At 43.5% G+C, this 13,008-nt stretch overlaps 1 protein-coding gene across 1 annotated transcript in view; it reads right to left on the bottom strand.

Annotated features, from left to right (window-relative positions):
- Nucleotides 1-2,828: 2,828 nt before the first annotated feature.
- CRIP1 (cysteine rich protein 1) overlaps nt 2,829-13,008 on the bottom strand; it is a 56,592-nt gene continuing 46,412 nt past the window's right edge. The window contains exons 2-5 of the mRNA XM_089686690.1: nt 8,748-8,842; nt 6,526-6,583; nt 6,357-6,397; nt 2,829-3,108 (exon numbers count right to left, since the gene is read on the bottom strand). Coding sequence (XP_089542816.1) covers nt 6,357-6,397; nt 6,526-6,583; nt 8,748-8,842 — 194 coding nt within the window. The 3' untranslated portion in view covers nt 2,829-3,108. The remainder of the gene's footprint in view (nt 3,109-6,356; nt 6,398-6,525; nt 6,584-8,747; nt 8,843-13,008) is intronic.

Below are 13,008 nucleotides of genomic sequence, written 5' to 3'. Positions count from 1 at the left end.
ATATAAAAACCACCAAATCCCTAATCCTCTGTATGCAAGGTGCAATAAACAATATCCAGAGTACCTAAACAGTGAAAATCAGATATATAATCTTAAGTACATAAAACCCTTTTAATTGCCAAAATAAATGGCATACAGAAATGTTCAACACATGATATCAAGTGGCAAATGGTAATCAATAAGCTGCATGAAGAAAAGTTCTTTCAGGTAGTATAGAGTTGCAGGTAATAATTCTTCTGATTATACATTAATAAAGAGCATCACTTTCTACCCTCATGCGCCAAAAACACGCAGTTATTTGTGAACCAAGTATACTCTCATCTCATCGCTATGACATCTCACATGTGTTTGGTCATCACTTGCTTTGTCCAACCCAGCGGACGGTGGTCTCCTCTTTGATAAAGATCACATCATCAGTAATATGAATCTCCTTCTCTTGCTCTTTCCACTCATCACCATGTAAACAAAACACCAAATATAGTGCTTTATCCTTATAAAAGTGTATTGTATATCAGACAGATGAAACCTACTCACACCGTATAGGTGCTAAATTGCACCAAATATGAACAACCCAAAATAGATATACCAAATTTCTGTAATAGCACTATGTAAAAAAAGGCAATCCAATAAACAGACACTTGTCAACTTGTGTATGAACGTTGTGACATCATCCAAGTGTTTCGTCACAGGGCACGTGACTCCTTCAGGAGGAATTGATTGGACCGTCATAGTATACAGTGGGGCAAAAAAGTATTTAGTCAGCCACCAATTGTGCAAGTTCTCCCACTTAAAAAGATGAGAGAGGCCTGTAATTGGCATCATAGGTAGACCTCAGCTATGAGAGACAAAATGAGAAAAAAAATCCAGACAATCACATTGGCTGATTTGGAAAGAATTTATTTGCAAATTATGGTGAAAAATAAGTATTTGGTCAATAGCAAAAGTTCATCTCAATACTTTGTTATATATCCTTTTTTGGCAATGACAGAGGTCAAACGTTTCCTGTAAGTCTTTACAAGGTTGGCACACACTGTTGCTCGTATGTTGGCCCATTCCTCCATGCAGATCTCCTCTAGTGCAGTGATGTTTTGGGGCTGTCGCTGGGCAACACGGACTTTCAACTCCCTCCAAAGGTTTTCTATGGGGCTGAGATCTGGAGACTGGCTAGGCCACTCCAGGACCTTGAAATGCTTCTTACAAAGCCACTCCTTCATTGCCCGGGCGGTATGTTTGGGATCATTGTCATGTTGGAAGACCCAGCCACGTTTCATCTTCAATGCCCTTGCTGATGGAAGGAGGTTTGCACTCAAAATCTCACGATACATGGCCCCATTCATTCTGTCCTGTACATGGATCAGTCGTCCTGGTCCCTTTGCGGAGAAACAGCCCCAAAGCATGATGTTGCCACCCCCATACTTCACAGTAGGTATGGTGTTCCTTGGATGCAACTCAGCATTCTATCTCCTCCAAACACGACGAGTTGTGTTTCTACCAAACAGTTCTATTTTGGTTTCATCTGACCATATGACATTCTCCAAATCCTCTTCTGGATCATCCAAATGCTCTCTAGCAAACTTCAGAAAGACCCGGACATGTACTGGCTTAAGCAGGGGGACACGTCTGGCACTGCAGGATCTGAGTCCCTGGCGGCGTAGTGTGTTACTGATGGTAGCCTTTGTTACGTTGGTCCCAGCTCTCTGCAGGTCATTCACTAGGTCCCCCCGTGTGGTCCTGGGATTTTTACTCACCATTCTTGTGATCATTTTGACCCCACGGGGTGAGATCTTGCGTGGAGCCCCAGATCGAGGGAGATTGTCAGTGGTCTTGTATGTCTTCCATATTCTAATTATTGCTCCCACAGTTGATTTGTTCACACCAAGCTGCTTGCCTATTGCAGATTCAGTCTTCCCAGCCTGGTGCAGGTCTACCATTTTGTTTCTGGTGTCCTTCAACAGCTCTTTGGTCTTCACTATAGTGGAGTTTGGAGTGTGACTATTTGAGGTTGTGGACAGGTGTCTTTTATACTGATAACAAGTTCAAACAGGTGCCATTGATACAGGTAATGAGTGCAGGACAGAGGAGCCTCTTAAAGAAAAATGTACAGGTCAGTGAGAGCAAGAAATCTTGCTTGTTTGCAGGTGACCAAATACTTATTTTCCACCATAATGTGCAAATAAATTCTTTCCAAATCAGCCAATGTGATTGTCTGGATTTTTTTTCTCATTTTGTCTCTCATAGTTGAGGTCTATCTATGATGCCAATTACAGGCCTCTCTCATCTTTTTAAGTGGGAGAACTTGCACAATTGGTGGCTGACTAAATACTTTTTTGCCCCACTGTATATACCCCTAAGGCTGTATGAGTAGGTTTTATCTGTCTGATAAACACTATATTTGGTGTTTTGTTTACATGGTGATGAGTGGCAAGAGCAAGAGAAGGAGATTTCCAGTGCCCTGATGATCAGTGCCCAGCAGTGCCGCCCACCAGTGCTGCCTATCAGTGCACATCAGTGAAGGAGAAAAATTATCTGTTTGCAGAATTTTATAATAGAAACAAAGAAAAACTTTTTTCTGTAAAAACCTTATTCATAGCCTATGGGCTATGAATATGTTTTTTTTTTTACCGAACACGTAAGCAGCTGTAACTTGCACACAGTACCCTTTATGAATAAATTACTTTTATTGGGAGAATGAGTTGCTAGCTTATACTCCTAGGCTGCTTAAAATACCAGGAAGACACTGTGAGCTTTGGAGCACCATTGGTCTACCTCCAGGGGAAATCAACCTAGGCATGCATATTCATTTGTGTACACAATAAATAAGTCTGGCATTTTGTTAAAAAATCCTTTTATTTTGTATCAATCATGTACAGTACACTTGCATAATATTTATTGTATATGAGTAAGAGTCATTTTTCAGTGGTACTAAAGGAACAGAGCATTTTGATTTCACTATGTTGTGACATAAATGTTAAGTGGATGGCAAAGCACAAGATTGCCATTTTTAGAGTTTGTAATTAGTATGTAAGCATTTTCATGTCATCATGCAGTAAGAGATACAAATTAATTTCTAGTAGATTCTGTTTTCCTCCAGATTGCAAACCAACAGACCTACAAATTAGATAAGAATATAATTAGTGTGATACAGAGAAATATATTTAATATTCTAATATTTATTTTAAAAGTAATTTTTGTGAAGAACTGCCGCTGTGAAATTCCACAACTATTTCATTGTTGCTCTTTTTTACAGTGCTTCTTATTGCACAAAAACTGTTCCGTATACAGTACTTGTTCATCTGAAATCAGTTTGAAATTTGTGTTTCTTGCCATTGTATTTCTTCTTCAGGCTGCATGTTTTTAGTTTATAGTGTTAGGCTATTTTCTCTATTGGTTGAATGTTCTATAACTCTTCGGGGTGAATCAAATAGATTAGGATGATTAAATGTTGGCAAGTTACTGAAGATATTATTGCTACTTGTGAAGATTTTCAATGATTTCTTGCAATTTGCAGTGTGATTTCCATTATATTCTATGTATGTGAAATCGCAACAAAACTGCATAAAAAGTAATACAAGAACTACTTTAGAAATCGCGCTGCAGCAAATCGCAAATGTTAAGACACTGACATTCACTTGATATGATTTCAGGTGCGATTTCAATTTCCAAATCACACCGGTATAACTGGGCGCTAACAAATAATTCCCATATATTTTGTGATTTGTGTGTAATAGTTTACTTTCGCCAGGTGAATGTAACAATCCTTAGCATTTGATCCTATGAGAAAAATAGCTGAAGAACATTTAACTGTGAGAGTTAAAAAGCTAAGAACATTTAAACAGAAGTAGAACACTACAAAGGAGACTTCACTGCACTGTTTGAATCTTGTGCAAATAGCTGAAAGAATGAGTGCTTGGTTGAACAAACCTGCAGAGTGAAGTCAAATTTTTGCAATTTTCCTCCTGGCGGTCAAGAAGCTGATGCCCACTGGTGTCCTAAAAACCAGTGACTCACCCTTTCAGATGTCAGCCAGGGATCTGCGACTGACAGGTGAATGTAAACAAACAGCGGGATAATGAGGAAAAAAAAACAGCATGAAGTCCCAATGAGCCTGAGTTCACATATGTGCAGGGCCATTTTGCACTGCAATTTGTAAAAGAGTCAGCAGCAATTTCATTCAGCAGTTCAGGTGTGCTTCCAATGCAAATTGTTAAAGTGTATGACATTGGAAATCACACCGGAACTGGGCTGAAAATGGCACAGGACTCTTTTACAAATTGCAATGTGGTGGGCCCATACATTTGTGAACGGGCGACACACTAAACCCTTTTGGTTCACATGTCATGTGAATTGGAGCCGTTCAAAACACATCTAGATTCGCATATATGTGAACCGGGACTAAACATTCATACTAGTATGAAATGGATTTTTATTCACATAAAAGAAACAAGAAAAAAAAAAAGTGTGAGCACCCCAGAATCCATACCAACATGGAGGAGAAGTAGCTTGCGAGGAAGGAAGTACCTTGCGCCATGTTGATGAGGACAGGGGCCTCTTCCCCACAACCCTGGTCAGTGGTTGCGGGGGTCCATGTGCAGAGGCCTTGCAAGGAATGGACTCACCAATGGTGGTGGGATGCACCTGCCTTGTGGGCTGCAGTACCAGGGCTGGCCAGCGGGTGCTCTCAGCAACCAGAAGCTCACTCCTGCAGTCAGCCATCACCTGAGGCTGATTGCAGGAGGTGTATTTAAGGAATGGCCAGACCTGCAGTCAGTGCCTTGGTGTTTGTTTCCCATGTGCCGTTTTCCTGTCTCCTGCCTGCTCGACTCTCCTGCTTGACTCTGACTCTGATAGAACTCCGCCTGCACTGACCCGGCTATTCCTGACCATTCTTCTGCCTGCTCCCGTTGTACCTTTCTGCCTGATTGTTTCGGACCCGGCCTGCCTGACCACTCCACCTCTCCAGCCCTGACTGCACCTGTACCTATTAGTTTAAGGTTTGTTTTGTTTTGCACTGTGTTTGTTTATTTTGTGCAGCTCATAATAAATATTATTATTATTTAATCATTTCTGAAGCCTGCTGTTTCCCTGTGTCAGTCCACACATCTCTGGTCATACCCGGATCCCTGACAGGCCTTATCGGAATCTGGAAGCCTCCTTTAACAATAAGGGGGCCCCAAGATACCACAGCCCCATATGAATGATTAGGGGGTACAAAATACCTCTACTCGTTCAAAAAATGTACCCTAGAAATAAAGCACACCCAAATGTCTGACAAATTAAGGAATTGAAAAAAAATCCCACAATGTACATCCATCGTCAATCACAACATCCAACAATGACAGCCCACATCAATCAGGTTGAACAATTGGGGAGTTCCGCTGGCGGTGTCCTATTTAGGAGTTTCCTTCACTTTATTTCCTGTAGACTAAACATGATGTAAGTGGAAACTAGACGGAACTAGATGTGTGCATTTTTGTTACAAAAATCGGACTACATTTTTGGTATTCGAAGATTTGGATGTATCTGGATTTCCGAATTACAATAGTAACTAATTTAAACGAATCCGAAATAACAAAATTAAATTTGAATTGAATTAGAAAAAATCAAATTAGAAAACAAATTCGAAATGTAAACTAGATTGTAAGCTCTAAAGAGCAGCGCCTTCTGTTTCCTCTTGTACCAAATTGTATTGTAACTGTAATGTCTACCTTTACAGTGTGTTTGCTTTTTAAAAGCAACTCTAACTGACTTCCGCAGTTGCAGTCCTTAGTCTACAGTACATTATGTAAAGGGAAATCTCCCTAATGGGACACAGACAATGAAGGAAAAAAAAAACTTGACAGGTTTTTTTTATTCCATAGTCTATGCAAAATGGAAAAGAGGTTTTGGCTCAAGTTCAAAGCAGAAAAACAAAAAAGTTAGGCTTTAGTTGTTTTTCAACAGCTTAGCACCTTCTGTCTTTTCATATTAGAAGGCTACCAATTCACTACTGCAAAAGGAAGATAGAGAAGATTAGCTGCAACCTTAGTATCTCTACTAAGAACTCTGAGCCACACCACACATTCATTTCCAACAACCTGAAGTGTAGTGAGTATACCATAGCAGAGAGACATGCTATTATAACAAGGGAAATTGTATTTTGTGAGTCTAAACATTGTTTTACAAAAAATAGCTATTTTTTGTAATTAAAGTAGTAGAGCTTTGGCCATGTATCTGAATTTTTATTTAAACCTCTTGTATAAGTCAATGGATAGTAATTTTGTTAGCTGGAGACCATGGAAACCTAAATGAAAACTATGAATTATGAAAACTTTCTAAACTGATTTTATATAATCCATGCAGAGTATATGCTGACTTACTTATTTGAAAGTGTGGCTTTCTGTTCCACCTCGTCCAAAGCCTAAATAGCAAAATATAAGCTTTTTTAACATATACTTTTAGAAAAATACAGTTAAAAAAGTAATCTACAGGACAATCAACATTAGCCTAGATCTTCAAGACAGATGCATATTCAGATATTATTCCCACCTTTTGGGCCAAACAATGCTGAATAACAAGGTTGATTGCAGTAGGGCTTGCCATCATGCTAGGGAAAGGAGAAAATAAACATAGATAAAAATACTTTTGCTGGCTGTCATTTATAGATATTTACAGTTACAGGTAATATATGTCAAGCTTGTGGCCCTGCCACTCCACCTGGAAGAACAACATGCTTCTTCAAGAGCCTACTAACGTTTGATATTTCAGTGCCATTGGGCCACAGTCATCGCTCCATTGTGCCCCATTCTACATCTTTAAGGCACCCAGTTTTTGAGTTTTACTTCAAAAACACAAATAGGATGCCACTTTAACACTTAGCAGCCTTGATCATACAAGAGGAAACCACCTATCAAAAGCTACAGTTATGCCTAGTGATTTGTGGAGTCTAGTGCATTTCCTGTGCATATTCCACAAGACCTGTGAAAGTAACTAATAAGGAATGGCTCTTGAGCCACATTTTGTTCACCATATACTCACCTACCTACCTCAATACTCTAGGGGTTTTAAAGTAGGACACTTGGTGAGGGATATCTAAATAACAGGTCTGCTGTATTGGCTCAGTTTACAGGAGTTGACTGTGGGAGGAATAGTGCCTAAGAACTTATATGGAAGGATCAGGTTTTGACTATCTATTGGCTGTATTATTATCTAGAGCAGTGGTCTCTCTGCAGCCTTTTGCTTGCTTTTATTCAGCCCTAGGGGCATTATTCCTCCCACTGACAGCAACAGTAGGGCATAGTTCTTGCCATTGACACAAACAATGGGGTGCTATTCCTCTCACTGACACCAATGATGAGGCACTATTCCTCCCACTGACACGATAAAGGAATATTATACCCCCCTCCCCAATACCACTGATGGGGCACTATTCCTCCCACTGACACCAATGATAGGGCACTGTAACGATAGGGGTACTGTTTCTCCCACTAGTGCCAATGATGGGAAACTATTCCTCCCACTGACTGGTGTCAGTGGTTGATACAATGGAGCACTATTCCTCCCAAACATACCAATGATGGAGCATTATTCCTCCCCAGAATACCAATGAAGGGGCACTATTCCTCCCACTGACACCAATGATGGGGTACTATTCCTCCCCCTAATACCAATGATTGGGCATTGTAACGATAGGGGTACTGTTTCTTTCACTAATACCAATGATGAGGTACTATTCATCCAACTGATATCAACAATTGAGTACTATTCCTCCCATTGATACCAAGGATGGGGCACTAATCCTCCCACTGACACCAATGATGGGGCACTATTCCTTCCACTGACACCAATTATAGGACACTATTTCTCCCACTGACACCAATGATGGGGTACTATTCCTGCCTATGATACCAAAGGTGGGCACTATTCCTCCCTAGGATACCAATGATGGGGTACTATTCCTCCCATTGACACCAATGATGGGGCACTATACCTCCCCTGATACTAATGATGGGTCACTGTTCCTCCCAATGATACCAACAATGGGACACTATTCCTTCCACTGACACCAGTGATGGGGGACTATTCATCTCATTGATACCAATGATGGGGCACTATTCCTCCCACTGACATCAATGATGGGGCACTATTCCTCCCACTGACACCATCTATAGGACACTATTCCTCCGACTGACACCAATGATGGGGCGCTGTTCCTCCCTATGATAGCAATGATGGGGCGCTATTCCTCCTATGATGACAATGATGGGTCACTATTCCTCCCAATGATACTAACGATGGGGCACTATTTCTCCCACTGATACCAACGATGGGGCACTATTCCTCCCACTGACACCAAGGATGGTGCACTATTCCTCTGACCGACATCAATGATAGGGCACAATTCCTCCCACTGACCAAAATGATGCAGCATTGTTTACTCCCACCAACACCAGGATATTTTCAACTCCTAATGGCCACAGTCTGCCTCCCATAAAGTCTGAAGGACAGAAAACTGGCCCTTCATTTAGAAAGCTTGGAGATCCCTGGATCTCTAGAGTAAGCAGTTCAACTGCAAGCACAATTGGTGCTACTCCAACTACACAGTATATTCACAAACAATAATATAAAATATGTATTTAGCTACCTCTCTGGAGTGCAGCTTTAAAATATTTAACTAGAATATTGAAAGTGTCTCAAAAACTGTGAAGCGATAGAAAGTTATGCTGTACAACTACAATGAAGTATTGACACAATACCATAGTATACTATACCTCAGCATGACCACCAGGACTCAGAGTCTTTCCACATTTCTCACATTTTAGGCATGGCCTATGCCAGTCTTTATTAAGGGAAGTAACCCTTTCAGCTGTAACAAACACAAAAACAAAAAGCTTTTCAGTAATTAATACAAATGTGGTCAATTGAAGCAATGCAAAGCTGGTTATACACATCAAGATCTTGTTTAGCCCAGCGCCGCATCTAGCCTGACTGCTGTGGGGGTGCAGTAAGAAATGTTAGGGGGCAGAGGATATGAGGTCAGTAGGGCAGTGTGCAGGGCAGAGAATAGGGTCAGAAGCTTGTAGGGCAGAGTACAGAGGCCATTCATTTGTAGGGAAGTGTACAATGGGTTATCAAGGCAGCGTACAGGGATTAGCAGGGCAGCGAGCAGTGGGTCAGCAGGGCAGAGGATGAGAGGTCAACAGGGGAGTGTACAATAGTCAGTAGGACAATGTACATGCAGTCAGTGGGGCAAGGGACAGCAGGGTTGAGGATGGGAGGTCAGAAGGGCAGAGGACAGGGGTCAGCAGGATGGAGAACAGGGCATACGATGAAAGGTCAACAGGGGAGTGTAGAAGAGTCAGTAGGGCAGTGTACAGACAGTCGGTAGGGCAGAAGATAGGGGTCAGCAAGGCAGAGAAAATGGGATTAAGCAGGTCAGAGGACAGTGGTCAGAAGGGCAGTGTACAGGGGTCAGCTGGGTACAGGGAGTCAGCAGAGTAGAGGACAGGGCCAGTGATGCAGAGTACAGGAGTCAGCAGAGAAGAGGACAGGGTTACTGGTGGCAAAGCACACAGCAGAGCTTCTCCTCCTTTCCCCACACTGCACACAGCCTATGCACTCAGATGATCTTTTCCTCCCCACACAGAACACAGCTCACATTGGATTCCCTTACAGACACAGCCTCAATTTGCACAGTGTAAAGCTGGCTACTGCAACTGTGCTGACATTCAGATCTGGGGATTTCACAGGTCACAACTGCAAAAGAACAGCCAGCTTTACACTGTACAGGTTGGGCCTGTGTTTGTAAGGGAATCTGAACTCAGCTATGTGCTGTGTGGGGAGGGGGAGATATATTGAGTGCCTTGTGTGTAGTGAGGGCAGTGCCGGGACAAGGTCTTCTATCGTCTAGGGAGAAAATGACAAACTGTGCCCCTGAAGTGTGAGCATCCTGTTTCAGCATAATTCCCTCCTCATAAAAAAAAAAACAAGACAGCACTAATCAGCACATTCACCCCCTTAGAATACATTATGTCTGCAAACAAAAATTAAAAAATGTCCTCTACTCCCTCCCCGCTTTAAATCCCCCCTCCCAGCACAAATCTTTGCCCCAAATCCCACCTCCCAGCTCAAACCCCACCCCAATTTCCCTCTGCTAGCACAAATATCTGTCACTCAAAAAAACTCACCTTTCCTGGCACACATCCTCCCACCTCTCAAATTTCCTATCCAAACAGAAATCCTCTCCCCCAACCATCCCCCAGCACAACATCCCACAGTCCCCCCTATTAGCCCAAATTCCCCAACCCCCTCCTGGCATAAAATCCCCCCCCCCATCCCAGCACAAATCCTCTCCCTCCAATCCCCCCTCCTAGGATGAATTTCCCCCAAATCCCTCCTCCTAACATAACCCCCTCCAAATTACCCTTACCAGGACAAATCCTCCCCACCCAAATCCCCCCCTTGTAGCCCAAACTCCCAACACAAACATTCCCCCCCAATCCTCCCTTCTGGCTCAATTCCCCCGCCCCTTCTAGCATATATCCCCCTAATGCACATAACCTTCCCATCTTCCCAGTACTAATAGCCCCCTATCCACAAATAATTGTTCTCTCCCCCCCTGTATTGTGTACCATTCCTGGGAGTAGGTGTGGGTTGTGCTGAGCTCTCCCCTTCTGTCAAAACAGTGCTCCTCCATGTTGCTGATGACACAGGATCGTTCTTCCATTGGGCTGTAAGTAAACAAATTGAATACCTTGCCCCCTATGTCCTCCACTAGATACTCATCTCTCGGCAGCTGTAGGTAGGTGAAGGGGTAATCAAACAGTGTGTGTACAGCCCAATGGAAGAATGATCCTGTGCTCCGCAAAACCGGCATCTCCTTTAGCTCTCTCCCCTCTGGCGCTTCTCCTTTCTGAACTTCACTGCTGCAGGCTGCCCTCCCCAATGCTGATTGCTGAGTCAAATATATGAGGAAATAAAGTCCTTTAAAAGCCTGAAGGTGCTTATTGGATATTGGGGTCCTGTACTTGGCTAGACCGCCAAAACATCTCTCACATGTGGTACACCCATACTCGGGAGAAGTAGCAGAATGTATTTTGGGGAGTAATTCCACATATACCCATGGCATGTATGAGCAATAAATCATTTTAAGAGACAATTTTGTGTAATTTTCCAAGAACTTGTGGTGAAAAAATAAATTCTATTGATTCAACATGCCTCTCAGCAAATAGGTTGGGGTGTCTACTTTCAAAAAAAGGGGTCATTTTGGGGGGTGGGGGCATTTTATGCCCAGCATTAGAAGTTTATGCCACACATCGTTCACTCTTCTAACCACCTGAAGACTAAACCTTTTCTGACACTTTGTTCCCATTAAAAAAATCTGTTTTTTTTGCTAGGAAGTTACTTTGAACCCCCAAACATTATATTTTTTTTAAAGCAGACACCCTAGTGAATAAAATGGTGGGTGCTGTAATTTTTGTATGTCACATTGTACCCACGTAGCGACTTTTCAAACGCAGATTTTTTGCAAAACATACACTTTTTTTTACTTTTAATGCACAAAAGCAAAATATATTGGCCAATTATTTGATAATATATAAAAGATGATGGTATGCCGAGTAAATGGCTACCAAACATGACATGCTTTAAAACTGTGCATGCCTGTCAAGGTCCTACCTTTCCTCAGGGCTTGTGCTGCTCCATGTGCTGGCATCCATCTTAGGTGTATGCAAAGCATTGTGGGATTCTTTATGCTTTCAGCCTCTGTGGCTCTTCCCCCAGGAGGTGGCGGCTTATCACATATAAATCTGCTGTTTGTAGCTGTCCATTGCATTCATGTCCTGTCTGTTGCACAGCAGCAAGCTCCCCTTTTGGTTTCTCATTGCTCTCCTGAATACCGACTCGGCTTTGGCAAGACTCCTTCCTGGCTTCTGACCCTGGCTCTGGCTACCATCCTTCCTGGCTTCTGACCCCGGCTCTGGCGACCATCCTTCCTGGCTTCTGACCCCGGCTCTGGTGACCATCCTTCCTGGCTTCTGACCCCGGCACTGGTGACCATCCTTCCTGGCTTCTGACCCCGGCTCTGGCGACCATCCTTCCTGGCTTCTGACCCCGACTCTGGCGACCATCCTTCCTGGCTTCTGACCCCGGCTCTGGCGATCATCCTTTCTGGCTTCTGACCTCGGCTCTGGCGACCATCCTTCCTGGCTACTGTCCTACCAAGTCATCTGCTGTTGCTGTTGGACTTGCATAGACTCTGTCCTGTTTTTGTATAATAAACCTACCTTTAATTGCACCTCCCTGCGTGTCTGGCTCCTCGCTCCCTGACACTACAAGAATGCCATGAATCCTGACGGTGCAGGTACTCCCTCGCTCCCTAAGTTGGTTGCCAGACTTGATCAGCAGGATCTCTTTGTTGGGTCAGTTTGCTCAGGCGTTGCAGACGCTGCTTGCATGCACAGCGCACCTTACTCCTGGTGCTATTAGGCCGGTTGTCACTCCCGCTGTTGCTCCGGTTGTTGCGCCTACCTCCACATCTGCTGCCGCACCTGCGGTGCCCAGAGGTGTGACTGGTTCAGCCCCCCTTCCACAGCACTTTGGGGGTGAGCCGAGTCAGTGTCGGGGTTTCCTTAACCAAGTGGGCATATATTTTTTATTGATACCCCACGCTTTTCCCACTGAGAGGTCAAAGGTGGGCTTCCTAATCTCGCTGCTCTCGGACAAGGCCTTGGCCTGGGCAAATCCCTTATGGGAGAACGATAACCCTGTGATTCACGAGTTTGCCGGTTTTGTTGCCTCCTTCCGTATGGTATTTGATGTGCCTGCTCGCTCCGCCTCTGCTGCTAAGCTGCTCATGTCCATGCATCAGTGTTCACGAACCGTTGACGAGTACGCCATAGAATTTCATACCGTGGCGGCAGAGGTGGGTTGGAACAATGAGGCTCTGGTGGCTGCTTTCTCTCATGGTCTCTCAGATGCGTTGAAGGACGAGATTGCAGCCAAAGAACTGCCTGTGGAGCTCGAAGCACTCAT

This window comes from Staurois parvus, unplaced genomic scaffold (genome assembly GCF_062004578.1).
Source record: "Staurois parvus isolate SC_StPar_1 unplaced genomic scaffold, SC_StPar_1.0 ptg000406l, whole genome shotgun sequence".
NCBI classification, from domain to species: domain Eukaryota; kingdom Metazoa; phylum Chordata; class Amphibia; order Anura; family Ranidae; genus Staurois; species Staurois parvus.
The sequence above is the reverse complement of the archived record's forward strand: the minus strand, read 5'-3'. Positions and strand labels throughout refer to the sequence as shown.